Source organism: Doryrhamphus excisus, chromosome 21 (genome assembly GCF_030265055.1).
Source record: "Doryrhamphus excisus isolate RoL2022-K1 chromosome 21, RoL_Dexc_1.0, whole genome shotgun sequence".
Lineage (NCBI taxonomy): Eukaryota > Metazoa > Chordata > Actinopteri > Syngnathiformes > Syngnathidae > Doryrhamphus > Doryrhamphus excisus.
Window position 1 is genome coordinate 9,202,896 of NC_080486.1, and position 21,723 is coordinate 9,224,618.

The window sequence follows — 21,723 nt, forward strand, 5'->3', positions numbered from 1 at the left end:
AGCTGAGGCACGTCGCTTTTGTGTATCTCCAGCAGACAGAAGGGGGGCTTATGGAAAGCGTGCTGTTAGTCCGACACTTCACAGAGCGTACTGAGTAGCTTAAAAACTTTTTTTTTTTAAGAAAGAGTTTAGACTCCAAGCTTGAATGCATCACGGCAAATCCACAAAAGCAGATTTCCTTTTGATGTATTCTGATTTAACGTCAACAATCGTTGGGGGGGGGGGGGGTGTACTCCTCTACTCCTGGGTGAAAATTTGTCAAAATATACACCCCAACTTCGTTGCCTGTGGTATTATTATTTTTCTGATAAATACACCACATGGTAGCGCTGTTATTCAATTACGTAAATTGGATTGACTTGAAATTTCTCACTCATCGCTGTAACTTTAGCGTGTTTTATCGAATCACCACAAAATTCGTTACACACCTTTAGTGGACTGACAAGGAAGTGTGTGTCCAATTTGAGCAATATCGGTTAGAAAGCAAGGCAAAATGTTATGGTTTTATTTCATTTGAACATGCATCAGATTGCAATTGAATGCATCACATAATCAGTTCACAGTTCCACATGTCCAAAAGGAGTAGGAAGAAGCAAAGCTTATTAAATCCTACCCCTCCATCTGGTACTTTTACAATCAGTAACTGTTACATTTGTTCACTTCCTGCTTTCCAATACTGTATTTTTATTTTTTATTTTTATTTTTATTTTTATTTTTATTTTTATTTTTATTTTTATTTTTATTTTTATTTTTATTTTTATTTTTATTTTTATTTTTATTTTTATTTTTATTTTTATTTTTATTTTTATTTTTATTTTTATTTTTATTTATTTTTTTAATTTTATTCATTTTTTTGTCCTGTACCGAAGTACAGGGTGCTATGACTAAACAATGACATAATGGGTACCATAGTAACCGTCAATATAGTGATATGTATAGCACATCATGACTGGTTCAAGACGTTGTGGGTCTTTGCAACTAATTAGCTATAAGTCAGTGACCATTTGTGTAATGATGATGCAACTTGGATGATGTCTGTATTACATGTATGCTAGCACGTCTTCCCAAGCGTTTTTAATCACGATTCCACAAATGTCACATGACACTGCAACGATTACTAATAAGTTTGTAGCAAGTGTTTGCCTTTGCGGCCCCTTCACTGACACACTGGAGGAATGTTTAATTGCACTTCGGCAGTTTCTCAAGGTCGGTGAGACCTTATGGCCTTTCAGGCAGCCTCCATCTGCCTCCGCATGAGAGGAGGAGGAGGAGGTGCGGGGGCGTCCAACAACATGTCTTCTCCATGGTGTCCTTCACGTTAAAGTTGTATACTACAGCAGGGGACTCAAACACGTGGTTTGGCCCGCAGGACACTAGTTTGAGGCCCCCGCCTTGATATGAAAGTTTAATGTTAGTGCGGCCCGCCCAAGTTTGATATGGATGCTGTATGGTATCATGTACCCAGAAAAAATTATTACGTTTGATTCATGTTCATGTTAAAGGTTAAATAACTGTTAATAGTTATCCTCCCTATCCGTGTGGAAGTGGTAAGTTTTTGGCTATTCAAGTTTAAAGGAAATAACTTGAAGGCTACCGTTTAGGTCGCTAGCTCTCTAGTTTGCGAGTTAGCATGTGTCTCAAGACCCTGCAGTTGCGCAATATGTTGTAAATAAAAAGAGTATAAATGTGACTATAGTCGTGTTTTGTCATGTCTACAGGGCTCTAATAATGCTTTGTTCATTTTAATCTGAAAAAAATAATTTGTCTACCCACCAACTATATGTGGTTTCTTAAGTTTTTATTATTTGCAGTTTTATTATTATTATTATATTTATTTATTACTGATTGATTGATTTTCTTTATTCTTGATTTGTTTATTTATTTTTCATCTTATTTTGTGTAGAAAAATAAAAAGTAAGATATTTGAAAACAGTGGAATGTTTTATCAGAGCTTTTCTTGTCGAAAATTGGAACCAAAGTGAAGTTTTTTTTAATTTTTTGGTTTTAATAAATGCGTTTTTTTGTTTTTTTTGGAAAACCTGATGCGACCCAGTCTCACCCAGACCCTAGCTCCAGTGGCCCCTAAGTAAATTGAGTTTGAGACCCCTGCACTACAGCCAGTTATGTCATTTGGGTGTGAGCCTCCATCCATTGGATGCAGGGACCAGTCCAGTGAAAGCGTCTTGTAATCGCGCGTCATTGAACCCACCGTGTTCCCAACGAGCTGACGGATTACATCCATTTACATGAATCCCACAACAGCTGCTTCATCGAGATTACAGTCTGTAGCAATCAGCGGTCGATGAGAGTAGCGGCGAGGTTTACAGCTCATCCACGCCGCTCTTAAGGCCACGTGTTTGACCCCGGAAGCCTTTTCAGGAAGGCATTCCCTTTTGTGTCAGGGAGGGATGTGTTTAAGTTTGAAAACACCACCATCCCATCCCGGTTTCCATTCCCGAATGTTTGTTTTCACATCCTGCCTGGTTGTCTCTAACGGCCCGAGCCCCGAGCTCCTCTATAGCACTTGAACGACTTTAAGATGGATTCCAAACATTCCTGAGATTTCCTTTTTAGTTCGGCCCTCTTAATGTGTGGGAGCGGGACTGCAAGGTTGTGTTGCAGTGATATCAGAAGTTCCAACGTATCTGGAAGCCGGACAGAGTGCCAAAGAAGAATAATTAGTATAGTCGTGTCAGGGAAGTAGGACACCCCATGACGTGTTGTCATGTTTTCATGTGACTGTACATGATTGAGGGGAATAGGAATTTCAAGTTGCTCACCACCGACAGGAGCTAGCTGTTTTCGACGAAGGATTTTCATCATCAAATAGATTTAGGACATAGCCGACTAATTGAATGTTAATGCTAATGGCCATAGCCATAGACATAGACAATCATTCATTTGGTTGGCATGTCCCGTCCAGTTTGCTTTATGGTTTTTACTGATGTTTTTATAGTAATGGTAATGGTTTAATTTCATTTGAACATGCATCAGATTACAATTGAATGCATCCCATAATCAGTTCACAGTTCCACATGTCCAAAAGGAGTAGGAAGAAGCAAAGCTTATTAAATCCTACCCCTCCATCTGGTACTTTTACAATCAGTAACTGTTACATTTGTTCACTTCCTGCTTTCCTAATATAGTTTAAAGTTGTTTTTTATTTGTCACGTACCGAAGTACGAGGTGATATGACCATACAATGACATAATGGGTACCATAGTAAGTGTCAATATAGTGATATGTATAGCACATCATGACTGGTTCAAGACGTTGTGGGTCTTTGCAACTAATTAGCTATAAGTCATTGACCATTGACCACTTCCTGCTTTCCTAAAATAGTTTACGTTTTTTTTTTCTGTTTTTTTGTCACGTACCGAAGTACAAGGTGATATGACCATACAATGACATAACGGGTACCATAGTAACCGTCAATATAGTGATATGTATAGCACATCATGACTGGTTCAAGACTCTTCATCCTTGTATTTAGCAAACATCAACTGCTTGTATTGTTTCTTGAATTGGCTCATCGTTGTGCATTGTTTGAGGGTCTTACTCAATCCATTCCATAGTTTGATTCCACATACTGAAATGCTATGGCTTTTTAACGTAGTCCTAGCATATAAGTGTTTCAAATGTACTTCTTCCCTGAGATCATATTTCTCCTCTCTTGTGGAGAAGTATTGGATGACATTTTTAGCTAATTGGTTATTTTTAGCCTTATGCATTATTTTAGCTGTTTGAAGATGAACTATATCAGCAAGTTGAAGTATTTGTGATTTTAGAACTAAGGCGTTAGTATGTTCTCTGTAGGCGGCATTATGAATTATCCTTACTGGCCTTTTTTGCAGTACATTTAGCGAGTGAAGATTGCTTTTATAGTTATTAGACCATTTTTCCACACAATAAGTAAGATATGGTAGAACCAGAGAGCAATAAAGAGTGTGGAGTGATTTCTGATTGAGAACAAATTTTGCTTTGTTCAATATTGAAATATTTCTGGCCACCTTATGTTGTATATTTGTAATATGAGGTTTCCAGCTCATATTTTCATCTATTGTGATTGTGATCCTTCACCCTTTGCTTGTCATGTCTGCAAAGGAGTGTACCGATTTTAGTGGTGATTGGGCTAAATACCCCAAAGTTATAGTGGGTGTTTCTATCCGATATTGGGGTATAATAACACAGACTACACAGTAGTAGTATATCTTTTGCCAAATGTTTACCCTTTTGTGTGCATCAGCTGACACATACAGTGTAAATATACCAGGAATGGACGGAAAAAAATTTGTCCTCGCATTTCTAAATCTCCACAGCAGCCACCAGTCCAGATTTTTGATGGCTTGCCATCTTTTATCTTGTCTACTTGACGATACAAATCTCTTAACACCTTGCGCTTGCAAACTTTTCCTGTATAATCAGATCGTCATCCTGCCTAGCTCAGCTCCCACTTTCATTGGGGAGCGCACACGCCTCACATTTTTCTTCTTTTTAGATCCAGATGAGGCGCTGACAGCCGAGATGCCCTGTAGTATCTTTCCGTACTCGGCTTAGAAACGAGAGATAAAGTACAACAGCAGTGCTGAAGCTCCTCTTCTGTCATGGCAGACAACAGAGCAGGGGTGGGCAAACTTTTTGACTCGCGGGCCGCATTGATATAACAAAATTTCCGGGGGGGGGGGGGGGCAGACTATATATTTTACACGTAACAGTCCACCTGGTATAATTGTATCTGTAAAATTGTCATGCAATCTGCTATTATTATTTATTATTTTATATTTATATTTAAATATTTTAAAAATAATAAAATATTATAATAATTAAAATAAAATTAAAATAATTATTATTATTATGTAAAATATGCAAATATAACAATATTATTATATATAATTAATATAATAATTAGCATTAATATAGTAAATATAATAATCATAATAGTTATAATAATAATATAATAATAATTATTATTATTTATTTCCATTTTGTAAACAACAGACCATGTCAAACAACGAAATTGATACAACCATCAAAAGGTTGGCTCAGGCCATGATGCCAGGTTGTATGTTGAGTTTAAATTAAATACTTTTGAAAGATTGGGCGGGCCGTATTCAAACACTTGGCGGGCCGGATGTGGCCCCCGGGCCGTAGTTTGCCCACCCCTGCAACAGAGTGTTACTTCTTTGCTTTCAGTGAACACATGTTTGGATAACCGAACAACAACTGTTTGGCGTGTGAGGATTAGCGAACCGGTCTGACCCTTTTGACACACAAACAAGCCAACGGATGATGAGGACTAGACATGTCACCCCTCAAATCATCCATTGATGGGCCTAATAAAGCAACCGTAGTACTTTTCTACCACAATAGCGCTCCCGGGTTGGATTTAACCGAGACTTAGAGCTGTGTGATTAACATCAGGCCGTAGATTTAACCTTACATGACCCTCAGGAAATTAAGAATCACTCGAATCACCAATGCGGCGTGGAAACAGGAAGTCATATGAGGAGGCTGTATTCTCAATTTGACAGTGTCTTTGCGGTTTGGCTTTTCATGACCTCATGAATGAAATCGTGTAAAGAAGCAGGCTTTGCTGCACATCTTAAAATCAAACCCAATAATCAGTCAGCTACAGACATGGGTGCTAAGCTAATATGATGTTGCTGTTCCCAGTAGTGTTTTTGAAATGTCGAAATTCCAGAATGAAGTCAAGATTTTGGTCAATACCCAATGTGAGATCTGATACTAGCCACGTTTACATGAGGAGTTTTTCTCTTTCCGAATGGAATCTTTCCGAAAGCGATGGTATACATGGAAAGGAATATTCCAATCGCTTGTCTACATGCGCTGCTATAATCAACCAGAATAGTCAATGGGGCATACGCAGTAAAGCGTAAACACCAACATCACGTGATACCGACTTTCACTTTTCAGTTTTTCCTTCGTTCAGTCTTGGAATTTAGTTTGAATCAAAAACAAACTTTCCTTAGCAGTCCAGTGCCGATTGCTCGCCTCCATTTTTTTAAATCGAAGAACATCTCGAACTACATGTTACGTCATATCTCAGCATTCGCTGAAAGAACGTACCCGGGAACAGGAAAAGATAAAGTTCAATCTTAAGCTAATATTTTATAATTTAGCTCGGCACATGTTTTATATAAATATGTATTTTCTTTTTTTAATAAAACTGGACTTGTGAATGGCGTATAGAAGGGTTTAGATTCTGTTCCACAGATGGCGCTAATGCACAACGAAAGCTGCTTGCCAACCGCCAATAAACAACAGAAGAAGAAAAACACCACTAAGAAGAACGCAGTATACGCAGTAACAAGATACCTCAATCGGATTGGGGAAAGGAATATTCCACCCCCGTGAATCCGATTATATATTCATTCGGATTGGCACTTTTCTTTCGGAATGAGGTGTATACAAAGGTTAGATTCTTCCCGTTTGAGCAAATAACCCGAATGGAATTGGAATATTTGGGTCCATGTAAACGTGGCTAATGACTGTATTTAAGATTAAGATATGCCTTTATTCGTCCCTCAGTGGGGAAATTTGTATTGCACAGCAGCAAGAGTACAGAGTCAGTTAAGCAGTACAAAATACACAATATAGAAAAATAAACAACCCAAGTATTAACAAGATCATCAGTTTTTCCCAAAGTTATATACAATACAGTATGTAGATAATATGAAACGAGATGAGATATATGACCAGTCTATACACTGAGATCTTGTTAGAGAGTTAATATGAGGCATTATGGAAATACTTCACATAGAACTTAGTATATTGCATTTAGAGCCCTTAATATTGCACATGGAGGTTGATCAGATATTGCACAGTGAATGGGGTCTGGAGTAACTATAGTGACTATAAAAGCAAGTATTACACAGATGTACATAGTGGTGTAGAAGTCTATTGGTAGCGGTGCTGGTTTACAATTAAATACTTTTAATATGGGATATTTTAACCAAGCACTAATGCTATGAAAATATATCATAGCCATTAACAAACATCACTCAGCCTCATCGTCTATTGAGAAGAGGAGTTGACCCATTTGCAAACAGTCGTCGGAAGAGAATAAACATTGTGTGAGTGTGAAATGTAGGCCAGTAGTTCTGCACTGACAAACGGGGATTTAAAGCCTCGTGTGCCTGCGCAGCCTAAATCTTGACGTTTTTTAAAAACTGCTATCGTGGCCCCAAGTGTTTTCTGTTGTTTACCGTCAGTTGCAAAGCTCAGTGGAAGGTTCTTTTCCACCCAAGGCTCCATCTCTCGACTCTCGATGCCTCTATCCCGTTATCGCTGACACATCTGCTGCTTTGGATCCTGCTTAAACAAACACTGCAGCGCTAGTGAAGCAGCATGGCTGTCGTCCAGGTCAGTGGCTTTTAGCTGCACGAATTACCTCAGGATTAGTAGTAATGCAGTGCCCATGGGAGTGCTGCACGGTGGTCGAGTGGTTAGCGCGCAGACCTCACAGCTAGGAGACCAGGGTTCAATTCCACCCTCGGCCATCTCTGTGTGGAGTTTGCGTGGGTTTTCCCCTGGTACTCCGGTTTCCTCCCACATTCCAAAAACATGCTAGGTTAATTGGCGACTCCAAATTGTCCATAGGTATGAATGTGAGTGTGAATGGTTGTCTATATGTGCCCTGTGATTGTATATAACAGTGTAGTGTATAAAAATATTGTATATAACAATATAACAGTCACTAAAGTCATCATACAGCAACTTCACACTCAAATATACAAACATGTACCAATATGAATATTAAAAAAAACAACAACTCCTTAAAAGTTTTCCCATACTGTATTGCATCTGAGCAACGCATTCATTGGGGTGCTGCAATGACGTTAGCCCCTCTCTAAAACGATCTGAAAGTTTAATGAATAGAAAGGAATGTTTCCTCCCACATTCCAAAAACATGCTAGGTTAATTGGCGACTCCAAATTATCCATAGGTATGAATGTGAGTGTGAATGGTTGTTTGTCTATATGTGCCCTGTGATTGGCTGGCGACCAGTCTAGGGTGTACCCCGCCTTATGCCCGAAGACAGCTGGGATAGGCTCCAGCACCCCCCGCGACCCTCGTGAGGAAAAAGCGGTAGAAAATGAATGAATGAATGAATGTGAGTGTGAATGGTTGTTTGTCTATATGTGCCCTGTGATTGGCTGGCGACCAGTCCAGGGTGTACCCCGCCTCTCGCCCGAAGACAGCTGGGATAGGCTCCCGTGTGAGGAAATGAGGAAGAAAATAAATGAATGCCCCTGGGAGTCTGTGGTGAGATGGCCAGTGATGCTTTCTTTTTTTTGGGGGGGTGCTTGTCATGTGACCACCGTGTTTGACCTCTGACCCCATGCTATGACTCTTGAGTGATGAATGCTCAGAGGTCCCAGCGGGGGACCACTGGAGGAAGCGTTACCTCTTCCCTCCGGAGAGTTATCTAGGGGAATGAGAGCGGACCCCTGTGGGATGCCCTGGCAATCCTGACCTGCACACACGGCTAAAAGAATCCAAAGTATTCATCTTTTGTTTCCCTTTCTTTGCACAATAGGCCCAGGACAAGAGGAAAGCTCTGGAGGAGACCAAAGCCTACACCACCCAGTCCCTGGCCAGCGTGGCCTACCAGATCAATGCCTTAGCCAACAACGTCCTGCAGCTGCTGGATATCCAGGCCTCACAGCTGCGGCGCATGGAGTCCTCCATCAACCACATCTCTCAGGTCTGACACACACACACCAAAACACACACACACAATGACCACACAAGACCACGCAGTTGCCCCTGAATGCAACCCCCACATTTTCCCACTTCTGCTTCCCTGTTTTGACACAGACCCGTCTTGTTATTTTGGAACCACAGCCTTCACGGTTCCTTTTATTGCTTTATCTGCCTGACTGGTTGTGTGTTGTGCTGAAAGACTGCGCCTCTGTTTGTCTTTGGGGACGCACAATCGCAGCGTGGAGTGTTGCCAGCACATTTGTCTCGCAAAAGTGCACACTTACAGCTAATTTCTCAACGCCATTAGCCAAAGAGGTCACTTGGCTTTTCTCTTAATGTCTCATAGCAGATAGAAAAGTGATGCAGAGTTGAAGCACGGGTCATTGTTGGGTTGTTGCTACACACAAGGATCAGATCTGATTCCCGCAGCAACAGGCTTTAATTGTAAAAAAAATCCCTAATAAAAACACAGGCTACTTTTATGGCCATTACCCATACAAAGAACCCGACATTACTTCCTGTCTGCCTCTTTTAGGTCCCCCGGGGAGCACATTTGTAGTAACACTGTCTTAATTTACCTCTTAACTGCTTATTGACTCTTATTTTGTGTACTATATTGGTATCATGATAGTTAAGTTGAGTATAGGGGTGTTATTTTATGCCTGGGGGGCTTTAGTAATGTTAAAACATGAATTTTGAAGGAACTATGAAAATATTCAATTTATAAATGGGGTGTAAGAAAATATTGTTTCGGCAACATATCGCGATACTTTGTTCCACGATACTGCATCGATATATAGATATTTTTACTCAAATGTGTCGTGCCCAAATAAAGTATTCAGGGAAACACGACCAATCTGCGAGTCCACTTAACGAGACACCATGAGGACCTGCCGCTAGCAAGCAATGCGAAGGTCCTTTTGTATACTACAAAAGTAGTACTGTGATATTGCAGGTATTTTGTTTTTCAAATGGATATCACTATTTTGTTAAATAATGGTTATTTTAAGCGTCCTAAAAGGACTTTTTACTGATGTTAGTTACTTTGTTCCACAAAAATACTGTTCTGATGGTGGATAAGTCGGGGACTGTATACTCTGCATTTTTTCACAGCTAATAGAATATGAACATTTGAGCAGGATATTTATTTATTATTTATTTATTTTTACTAATTAATAAATTTATTTCTTTACTAGTTATTATTTATTTACCTATTTATTTATTTTTTATTTATTTATTTAATAACATACTTTTATTTGGTTTTTTTTTTGTAAATTTAAAGCTGGATGTTAAAGCATTATTTATCTAAATGCTACACTTGAAGTTTTTACAGAGGAAAAACACAAAAATATTTTTCTGATGGTGGATAAGTCAGGGACTGTATACTCTGAATTTTTTCACAGCTAATAGAATATGAACATTTGAGCAGGATATATATTTATTTAATTCAATTTATGTATTTATTTACTATTTATTTAATTATTCATTAATTTTTATTTATTTAATAACATAATTTAATTTGTTTTTTATGGTTTTTTTTGTAAATGTAAAGCTGGATGTTAAAGCATTATTTATCCAAATGTTACACTTTAAGTTTTTACAGAGTAAAAATTGATACAGCATAACATACTGTTCTAATCGAATATAAAAATGTGTTTAGTAAGTGTGTATTCCTAGTGTAATTCAGTTTTTCCAGGAAATAATCTTTAACGACAAGAAAAACAAAAAAAAATATCGCCTTGTTAACAGTATCGTGATATATCGTATCGTGAGATTCTTGCCAGTACACACCCCATATTTATAAATAATAAATTCTGCTTCTCGCGGTTGAGTCTGGAAGCATTTAACAGTGATAAACGAGGGATTACTGTAATCCTTTTGCATTTAATCCTCTGGGAAAGGTGTGCACAATCTCACTTAAGGAGTCAGTGGCAGGTTTTTTGTCATTCCACTTGACCACAACATGGATACAAGTCATTTGCACTATATTTTTATATATACTGATTTAGCGAGAAATGTCTATTTTCACTTCTGTAAAAGATATTCTTGTTTTTACTGCTTTTGTTTTGCTATTTGAAGCTAACTTGTGATGTAATTGGCTTTTTATCAATTCTGGAACTTACATGTTTTTATCAGAACCTTACCATTGCCTATTGCATGTGCAGGTACTGTAAATGCACCATGCTCATCCAATGAAGGCTTTAAGAGATCAGTCAAGTCAAACAAAGAGCTTTGGCTGACCACGGTGCTTTTTTCCTTGTCTTCGTTCTACATAGTAATATGCGGCAGCTGCATCCTTCCTCTGGTGTACACTCTTTATTTATTTACTATTTATTATTTATTTACCGATTTATTTATTTAATAACATAATTTAATTTGTTTTTTTTTGTAAATTTAAAGCTGGATGTTAAAGCATTATTTATCTAAATGCTACACTTTAAGTTTTTACAGAGGAAAAATACAAAAATATTTTTCTGATGGTGGATAAGTCAGGGACTGTATACTCTGCATTTTTTCACAGCTAATAGAATATGAACATTTGAGCAGGATATTTATTTATTATTTAGTTTTTATTTATTTATTTAATAACATAATTTAATTAGTTTATGTGTTTTTTTTTACATAGTAATGTGCGGCAGCTGCATCCTTCCTCTGGTGTACACTCTTTATTTATTTACTATTTATTATTTATTTACCGATTTATTTATTTTTTATTTATTTAATAACATAATTTAATTTGTTTTTTTTTTGTAAATTTAAAGCTGGATGTTATATTTATTTACTGATTTATTTATTTTTATTTATTTAATAACATAATTTAATTTGGTTTTTTTTGTAAATTTAAAGCTGGATGTTAAAGTATTATTTATCTAAATGATACACTAAGTTTTTATGGAAGAGAAATACAAAAATATTTTTCTGATGGTGGATAAGTCAGGGACTGTATACTCAGCATTTTTTCACAGCTAATAGAATATGAACATTTAAGAAGGATATTTATTTATTTATTTATTTACTATTTAGTTTTTATTTATTTATTTAATAACATAATTTAATTTGTTTTTTATGTTTTTTTTTACCTAGTAATGTGCGGCAGCTGCATCCTTCCTCTGGTGTACACTCTTATGTTTTAACCGAGCGAGCAGAGTGCCAGAAATTCTTTCGGGATATGGGCAAAGTTTAGCTTTTTCATCCTAATGGAAGGCAAGAGGGACTTGTGGTGACTTGAGGGCCAGAGCGCAGTGGAAGGCGGACAGATGATGGCAAGAGAGCAAAGCCAAGTCGTAAAAAAAAAAAAAGAGGCACATTTGGACACTTTCATGTGTGGGAGTCGCTGGTAAATAGCTTCCAAGCCAAGGTCACAGGACTTTGGTGTCCATAGCAACCCCATGGGTCAAAATAATAGGGTAGTGTGGCTACTTTGAAGAATTGAGGAAAAGTAGTGAGATAAGCATTAATTAGCATTAGCATTCAAGCTTTTAACTTAGTAGACAAAACCGTGATGCATTTAAAGAATGTGCAGGAGGAGGTGCTGCTGATTAGAAAAGATCTTCCACCTTGCGCTGCGTGTGAAGAGGCTGTTAAGAGGCTGCCAACAGGGAGCGCTTTGTGCGTGCAACGGAAGCCCCTGCCTAACATTGACAACCTCTCAGTGACACCGCCAATGCACACGTCACATTGCAGTACTTAAACGCATCATATAATAGCAGCGTATTTACTTCATCGCAGAGAATACCAGGAATCAAGTCAAGCTAAACTTAAAACGTATTGATTTATATCGAGATTCATTCATTTTCTACTGCTTATCGTCACGAGGGTCGCGGGGGTGCTGGAGCCTATCCCAGCTGTCTTCAGGTGCCAATCACAGGGCACATATAGACAAACAACCATTCACACTCACATTCATACCTATGGACAATTTGGAGTTGCCAATTAACCTAGCAGTTTTTTGTTTTTTTTAAAACCCTCATGCTCAGGGAGAACATGCAAACTTCACACAGAGATGGCTGAGGGTGGAATCGAACTCGGGTCTCCTAGCTGTGTGGCCTGCGCGCTAACCACTCGTCCTATTGATAATCAATAAAGGTTAATAGGGGAAAGGCCTTTGTCCCTTACCAAAGCAACGTTCTTTTTTCTTTTACTGGACACAATTGCCAGACCTCACAGCTAGGAGACAAGGGTTCAATTCCACCCTCTGCCATCTCTGTGTAGAGTTTGCATGTTCTCCCCGTGCATGCGTGGGTTTTCTCCGGGTACTCCGGTTTCCTCCCACATTCCAAAAACATGCTAGGTTAATTGGCGACTCCAAATTGTCCATAGGTATGAATGTGAGTGTGAATGGTTGTTTGTCTATATGTGCCCTGTGATTTTATATATATATATATATATATATATATATATATACTATACACTACTACACTACTACACTATACACTACACTATACTGATATATACATCAGTATATAAATATTGTATATAACAGTCACTAAAGTCATCATACAGCAACTTCACACTCAAATATACAAACATGTACCAATATGAATATTAAAATAAAAAAAAAACTCCTTAAAAGTTTTCCCATACTGTATTGCATCTTAGCAACGCATTCATTGGGGTGCTGCAATGACGTTAGCCCCTCTCTAAAACGGTCTGAAAGTTTTAATGTATGTTAAGGAATGTTTCCTCCCATATTCCAAAAACATGCTAGGTTAATTGGCAACTCCGAATTGTCCATAGGTATGAATGTGAGTGTGAATGGTTGTTTGTCTATATGTGCCCTGTGATTGGCTGACGACCAGTCCAGGGTGTACCCCGCCTCTCGCCCCAAAGACAGCTGGGATAGGCTCCAGCACCTTCCGCGGCCCTCATGAGGAAAAAGCGGTAGAAAATGAATGAATGAATGAATGGACACAATTGCACTTTGTTCTGAAACTTCAGCTTTACAGATGCCACATTTCCTCTGATGTCATCTGCATACACGTCTTTGTGGGTCGATGATGTGGAAATGAAAACATGTCCAAATAGCCGCAACACTGACCAACCACTTTTTGATCTTGTTTTGTCTCCAACGCACTCGCAGAAAATCCCCCTCGGCACCTTATTGGCAAGAACAAACATGAGCTGTATGTGTGTGTGTGTGTGTGTGTGTGTGTGTGTCTCGTGACATCATTAACATCAGGAAGGAACAAGTGAGTCAGTCTCAGGATGTGAGGAAACAGCAGCAACTTGAATGGGCTATTTTTTTTTTGAATGATGAAGATATTACTTTTCAACAGTCTAATATTATCCCGTGCATGAAGTTTTTGAGAAATCTCCTTTTAAAGCTAACTTCCTGTTATGGTTCTGCGGTGTGTCCAGGTGCTCGGCGCACTACCTTCAAATGTGATAAACAAATAGGGTTCTAGTATGACTAGGGATTTGCTTATTCCATTCTTAATCCTGCATGACACGCATGTCCGATTCCTGGATCGCCTCAAAAGAATCTTGTAATCTCCTTTCATGAAACATTGGCACATTGGTCTGCTTTACCACACACACACACACACACACACACACACACACACACACACACACACACATTGGTATGTAGGGTGTGTTTCTCTCATAGTAGCCTTGTTGGAATGCACACTACAGAGTTTGTGCTCGACTGACTTATCCTTACCGATACAGTAGCGACTAAAGTGAAAGCTATATCTCTTTTATTTTTTTTTTCCTCTGGTCCCTCTTGACCCCAATCTCCAAATGTGTCTGGTGGGAAGCTGTCAAGTTCGGTTTCGCGGAAGGTTTCAACATTCCACTCGTGGCCGTTTCGATTGGTCGTGCCGCTGGAGATTTATGGCCCGCTTGCTGCTGGTGTGTGTGTGAACATGCACCCATCAGTTTGACCCGTTTCTCTAGCAGCCCTGTTCCGAGTTATAGTAATGTTAAAACATAAATAAAAATTAGGGCACCCTAAGGTGCTCTAATATAGTCATGTGACTTTAAGATTAGATTAGATTAGATTCAACTTTATTGTTATTGTTCATGTCCTGGTACAGGGCAACAAAATCCAATTAGTATTCAACCAGAAGTGCAAATTTATAAATACCTTATTAGTAATAAAATGAAGAAATAGAATAGAGCTGTAAATGGACCGATATATGTACAAACTATAACAGGTGGATATATACAGAGATATAAATATAAATATATATGAATGTGACAAGATATAATAACTTTAACTTACATTTGTGACACCCCTCATCGGACAAATGATCCGTGGCGTTCCCTTCAAAGACATTTTGCTCAATGGTAGCCATATTTTTGCTTAAATTTTACACACATGTGCTTGACCCTACCTTAAAAGTGTGTAACAAATTTGGCTAGGATTCAGGTAAACATACTAATGTTACAGTGAGTAATGACGCCACCATGTGGCATATATATCCGGAAAATACCATCACATGTAAACGAGTAGGGGTGCATGTTTTGACAAATGTTCACCCTTGTGTGTGCAGCAGTTCAGGAGTCAAGGTTCGAACACGTGTTGTCGTAATTCTTTCACATTAAAGTGTTGTATAGTTGCAATGGAGACTAATGTGTTTAATTTTGTCGCCTACACAAGAAGTAAACATTGAATAAAGGAACCATTTTGAGCTTAAAGCAGGGGTGGGCAAACTGCGATTCACATGCCAAATCAGGACCGCCAAGCATCTTCATCTGGCCCTCCGGGCATTTCCAATTTCCTTTTTTTTTTTTTAAACCTAACATGCAAGCTGTATCTGGCAACATGACTTACAGTGCGATTGCGGCACACTTGAGTCTTACAGGATGCAGACTGTAGCTTGTACAACACAACATGTTAACACGAACATAACATACCTACTGCACCATGTGTGCCGCAAGGCATGCTGGGTTGCTTTGTGGCAAAGTATGTTGAGGAAGTAGTCAGGGAAGTAAACAAGAGGCTGTTAGCATACTATTGATATCCAGTGTTTTATTGTTCATAGCTCATATTGTTGTTGCTGCTGAATTACCCGGCATACCTTGTGGGCACAAGCAGTTTAAGTTACATATTATGTTTACCGCTTGGCTATTTATCATTAATATAGTAATAATAGTAGTTAATATATGAATGTGATAACTTGCTGTGTATGTGTTGTGTTTTGGTTTTGTTGCACCGTGAGTAAGTAAGTTGTGGTACATTTACTTTTTAGAGCTGCAGACTGGCGGGAAATAAATGGAACGAGGTTCCCGAAGTTAGCAAAAGTAGTCCATGAATATGTGGTTATCCCTTCAACTTTATGTACCTTAGGAGCTGCTGGACTGGCTGTCACATGTTGGCATGCTCCCATTTCTCTACAAGAACCAGTAGGCCAGAATAAGTTTAGCTCTGAGCCTCAGGCTATCCGACACACACACACATAGACTCCCTTCATAAGATGATTTTATGTGCTGGTTCCCTTACGAGTTCACGCTAATGTCATTCCCAGACGGTGGACATCCACAAAGAAAAAGTGGCCCGGCGGGAAATCGGGATCCTGACGACTAACAAGAACACGTCGAGAACCCACAAGATCATCGCACCTGCCAACATGGAGCGCCCGGTGCGGTACATCAGGAAGCCTATTGACTACACGGTACTGGACGACGTCGGCCACGGAGTAAAGGTACGAGATCTTATTTTTTTTCTTGTCTGGGACACATTTTATCTTCCAAAGGCGCCCCCTTGTGACCCCACAGAAAAATGTCTCAGTGTGGGTTAGTGGGAATGTGTTGGAGGTCGTATTCTTAGTATTGTAGTAGATAAAAGGCCCAGCCATTTTTAATAATGTCAGTATTACTTTCACTTCCTTGTCGCCATTAAAGCTGGCTATAGAGGTCACTGGGTCATGCGGACATCAACCCTAGATGGCTTTAGGGACCTCCCGCCTCAGAGCATCATGTACCACATCAATCAGCCAATCAATGAAGCTGTCAGAGCAGTTGACTTCGTAGCGGCATGTAGCGTTCCAAGCGCCTTGAAGTCATATTGGCAACTTTTTTTGTATTTGATTATATTGTACTGGGGCGGCACGAGTGGTTAGCGTGCAGACCTCACAGCTAGGAGACCAGGGTTCAATTCCACCCTCGGCCATCTCTGTGTGGAGTTTGCATGTTCTCCCCGTGCATACGTGGGTTTTCTCCCACATTCCAAAAACATGCTAGGTTAATTAGCGACTCCAAATTGTCCATAGGTATGAATGTGAGTGTGAATGGTTGTTTGTCTATATGTGCCCTGTGATTGGCTGGTGACCAGTCCAGGGTGTACCCGCCTCTCGCCTGAAGACAGCTGGGATAGGCTCCAGCACCCCCCTGCGACCCTCGTGAGGGAAAAGTGGTAGAAAATGAATGAATGAATGAATGAATGTACTGGGGCGGCACGGTGGTCGAGTGGTTAGTGTGCAGACCTCACAGCTAGGAGACCAGGGTTCAATTCCACCCTCGGCCGTCTCTGTGTGGAGTTTGCATGTTCTCCCCGTGCATGCGTGGGTTTTTTCTTCCAGGTACTCCGGTTTCCTCCCACATTCCAAAAACATGCTAGGTTAATTAGCGACTCCAAATTGTCCATAGGTATGAATGTGAGTGTGAATGGTTGTTTGTCTATATGTGCCCTGTGATTGGCTGGCCACCAGTCTAGGGTGTACCCCGCCTCTCGCCCTAAGACATCTGGGATAGGCTCCAGCACCCCCGCGACCCTTGTGAGGAAAAGCGGTAAAAAAATGAATGAATGAATATATTGTACTGCACTTTTTAGCGGACGGCTTCCGAGCGACAACCCGATGCTCGCTCTGGACTAAGATCTTGTGAATAACGAGTACAGCAGTACTGAATGGCAATGTACACAGCTACAGCCTCATGCATCCATGCATGCCGCAGCCCCAAGAGCTAATCAATATTCAGCATCGATGTGCCATATTCCTAGCATAGCCTGTGATGTCTGTATGGAGTAGCTGTCAAATACTGTTCATATGATAACAGCTCTACTGCCGTGTTTATTTTTTCTAATTTATTCAGACATGTACTGCAAGGGTCCTTTCTGTAGTATTTTTCGAAAGAGAGGCTACTAAAGAAAAGAAGGCGGCGGGTATCTATCAGCAGATCTTGGCATTTAGAGCGTGACCTAGATTGTAAACTAGATCTGGTCGTCCGCTGCTACCCTGGCTGGCAGCCATGTTGAACGTGAAGTGTTTTTTTTTTCTCTCAACACGGGCAAATTTTGCCCTTTTGTGTCAGCAATGCTCCACGTCCTCGCTCGAAAAAAAGTCCTCTGGGAACGCTGCATTATTGATGAGCCACTTGACTCGACCGAGCCTGCTGCTAATGTGGACTCTTGTTTTTTCCGCTTTGTGACATTTACACAGCGATTCACGGCAATCCAAAAGGTGGAATTGTCTCGATTTTTAACATCGGGTGCGGTCCCTTTTGCGAACAAGCTAAATATTTACCCAGCGGGGGACTCGTTCCTCTGCCGCTGGCTTGTACTTTGACTTCTGTTGTGGCCGTTTTGACATGCCCTCTTTCTGTCTCTCCCCCCTCCTTCCACTCCCCCTCCCTTGCCCACACTAAGTGGATGAAAGCCAAGGTAAGTCTTGCTTTGTCACATGACCCATTTTGCTGTCATGTATTTTTAATAGACTCTCCCTTTCACAACAAACCCCAGCAAAATGTAATTGTTGTCATTTCCTAGTGTCCCCCCCCCCATTAATTAGACCTCTTAGATGGCAACATAAAACCCCCACTCATCCCCCAAACATATGTTGTCCTGTACTTTTTTTGTTGTGTTGTCCATGAATGTGCAGTAGTTTATTTAGAATCATTATAAGCTGCCCAGACACACAGAAAAACTAGCCAAAACATGTAATTTATTATAATAATTAATAATAATAATAATAATAATGAGACCTTGGCAGAGGTTCTAATTCTCTATTAATTTGGACACAAGCCTTATTGACAGCTTTCTAACGTGCTCCAAACATCTGGGCGGCTTATAATATGATGTTAGACCTCCGCTAGTCCATGACTAGCCCCTTTTTAAACATGTCCGTCTCGCTCATCCTGCCCACCACAGCAGCACGGAAACAATCAGTCAATCCGAGGAGGAACACTATCGCGGACCAACCCACCGACGCAAAAACCACCAAGTCCACCCATGTCAGGGCGCGGCACGCTCGGGTAAGACTTAGTCACCATGGAGGAGACTGGAGTCCTATAATAAACAAAGTCATGTACTCAAGCATTTTACTACGCTCCCTTGTCTCTGCATCCGCCCTGATGTTTGCTTTTTATTTATTTTTATTGTTTTAAAACCACTGCAGGCGCAACACATCTTATAAAACCTTGGAGCCTGTGAAGCCCCCCACAGTGCCCAACGACTACATGACCAGCCCGGCACGACTCAGCAACCAGCACGGTGCACAGCACAGCCCGGGACGCACGGCCTCGCTCAACCAGAGACAGCGCACCCACAGGTAAGAGAGTCACTCAGGTTCTTCCACGCCAGACTCATCCAAATTGGTGGTTGTCTTTTCCCAAGCGGAGAGAGGGAAGGAAACGCAACTATATTTAGCCTTAATAGATAGATAGATAGATAGATAGATAGATAGATAGATAGATAGATAGATAGATAGATAGATAGATAGATAGATAGATAGATAGACTTTCTTTATTGTCATTGCACAATAACACAGCAGTGAAATGTCGTTGCCTGGCTCCAGTATAATAATAAATAATAATAATAATGTGGTGAATAAATAGATGACATCAAATATGTAAATTGCACAAATAATTTAAATTTAAATAATTTAGAATAAAATTAATTAATTAATTATAAAATTATAATTATAAAAATATAATTATTAAATATATAATAAATATAATTGTAAAATAATTAACAATTTTGACTAGGATTTTTGACAGAGGGGAACGCTGGAGTCTTTATATTTAATATAAAATAAAATGATATAATATAAATAAAATATAATATTATATTTCATATTTCATATTCCGTCCTGTCACCCATGAGTGTTTCTTCTACTTTTCTCAAACAAACAAGGAGACATAGATAAATAAGTATGACCACATACACATACGTACATAGAGTGATTAGCTTGCATAAACAGAAATCGTGCTGATTGGTAGCATTTACGCGCGCAAGGGGACTGCGTTTTATTGTTCATCCGGAGGAGGGTCGAACCCCCGCTGTTTGTGCCACAATCGCCCCGGGGTTCAACTGACATGGATAAGGGAGGAGAGGGGGGGAAAGTGGGGTAAAGAGATGTACGAGGGGGGGTGCGTGTTCACCGGGATGGAAGGAATCATAGTAGAAGGATCGGTGGTGGTTTTGAAGGGGTTTCGGGGGCATGTTGCTTGACAGGCGATGAGAGCGAGGGGGCGGGGGGGTGGATGGTGGAATCAGTTCAAAGTGAGGATGAAAGCGGAAGAGGAGGCGGATCAAGGCAGAGAGACAAGGATGGGGGTTCATTGATCTGCACACCCCGGGGGTCAGACTCGGACAGAATGTGCTGATGTCTTACAGGATGTCCTCTGTTTTATTGATAGAATTACAGCTGGGTGAAAACCTTGGCATGTTTGGCGCCCCCTATGTCTTGTGATGAAAATGCCAGATATTCTCAATAATCATTTGAATTAAATATTCATTGACTTAGGTGCCTTGTCAAATAAATAGTGCTTGATGGCAGCCATGTTTGTTAACCAACCATGCTCAAATTTTACACACTGTATAGTGATTCGTAACAGGGTTTGAAACTTCCTTGTCCTTGTCCCACCTTTTAGCGGGAGCAGCGGAGGCAGCGGTAGCCGGGAGAATAGTGGCAGCAGCGGCATCGGCATTCCCATCGCAGTGCCTACTCCCTCCATTCCCAACCCTGGATCTGGTGAGTCTTCACTTCACTTTACTTCAAGTAGTGTAAATGTACACTGAATGGATATGCAGTGAAGCAGTACTTCACTGTATTTGACTGCAATTGAGTGGTCGAGTGGTTAGCACGCAGACCTCACAGCTAGGAGACCAGTGTTCAATTCCACCCTCGGCCATCTCTGTGTGGAGTTTGCATGTTCTAATGCGTGGGTTTTCTCCGGGTACTCCAGTTTCCCCCCACCCTCTCGCCCGAAGACAGCTGGGATAGGCTCCAGCACCCTCGTGAGGATAAGCGGTAGAAAAAATGTGAATTATTAAAATAATATTATTATATTATATTATTACTATTTATATGAATATTTGAGATTTAGTCTTTTTTTTCATTTGGAGCAGCTGGGATAGGCTCCAGCACCCTCGTGAGGATAAGCGGTAGAAAAATTATTAGTATTATTATTATTAAAATATTATTATTTTTATATTATTCATTTTTATATTAATATATGAATATTTGAGATTAAGTCTTTTTTTAATTTGGAGCAGTTGGGATAGGCTCCAGCACCCTCGTGAGGATAAGCGGTAGAAAATTATTATTATTATTAAAATATTATTATTATATTATATTATTCATATTTATATTAATATATGAATATTTGAGATTCAGTCTTTTTTTTTCATTTGAAGCAGCTGGGATAGGCTCCAGCACCCTCGTGAGGATAAGCGGGAGAAAAAAAATATTATTATATTATTAATATTTATATTAATATATGAATATTTGAGATTCAGTCTTTTTTTCATTTGGAGCAGCTGGGATAGGCTCCAGCACCCTTGTGAGGATAAGCGGGAGAAAAAATTATTATATTATTAATATTTATATTAATATATGAATATTTGAGATTCAGTCTTTTTTTTTCATTTGGAGCAGATAAGGTGATTTTTTTGTTGCTAACATGACGTAGCATAAAGTGTTGCATAAAGCCTGTTTATCAGACAGGGATTATGCAGACCCATTGTGTTCCAAGTGCAGCTGATTCTCTATGTGACTGTAAATAGGCCAAGCTGCATTGACAAAGAGGGGCGGCCCACATTAAAGCCCAGCC

The 21,723-nt window shown here is 39.7% G+C and overlaps 1 protein-coding gene across 1 annotated transcript in view; it reads left to right on the forward strand.

Moving 5' to 3' along the window:
* The window catches only part of abi1a (abl-interactor 1a), a 29,025-nt gene that overhangs the window by 2,794 nt on the left and 4,508 nt on the right, over positions 1–21,723 (forward strand). Inside the window, 6 exon segments of the mRNA XM_058060621.1 lie at positions 8,561–8,728; positions 16,200–16,376; positions 18,317–18,331; positions 18,818–18,921; positions 19,065–19,217; positions 20,542–20,642. Of these exon segments, the coding sequence (XP_057916604.1) occupies positions 8,561–8,728; positions 16,200–16,376; positions 18,317–18,331; positions 18,818–18,921; positions 19,065–19,217; positions 20,542–20,642 (718 nt within the window).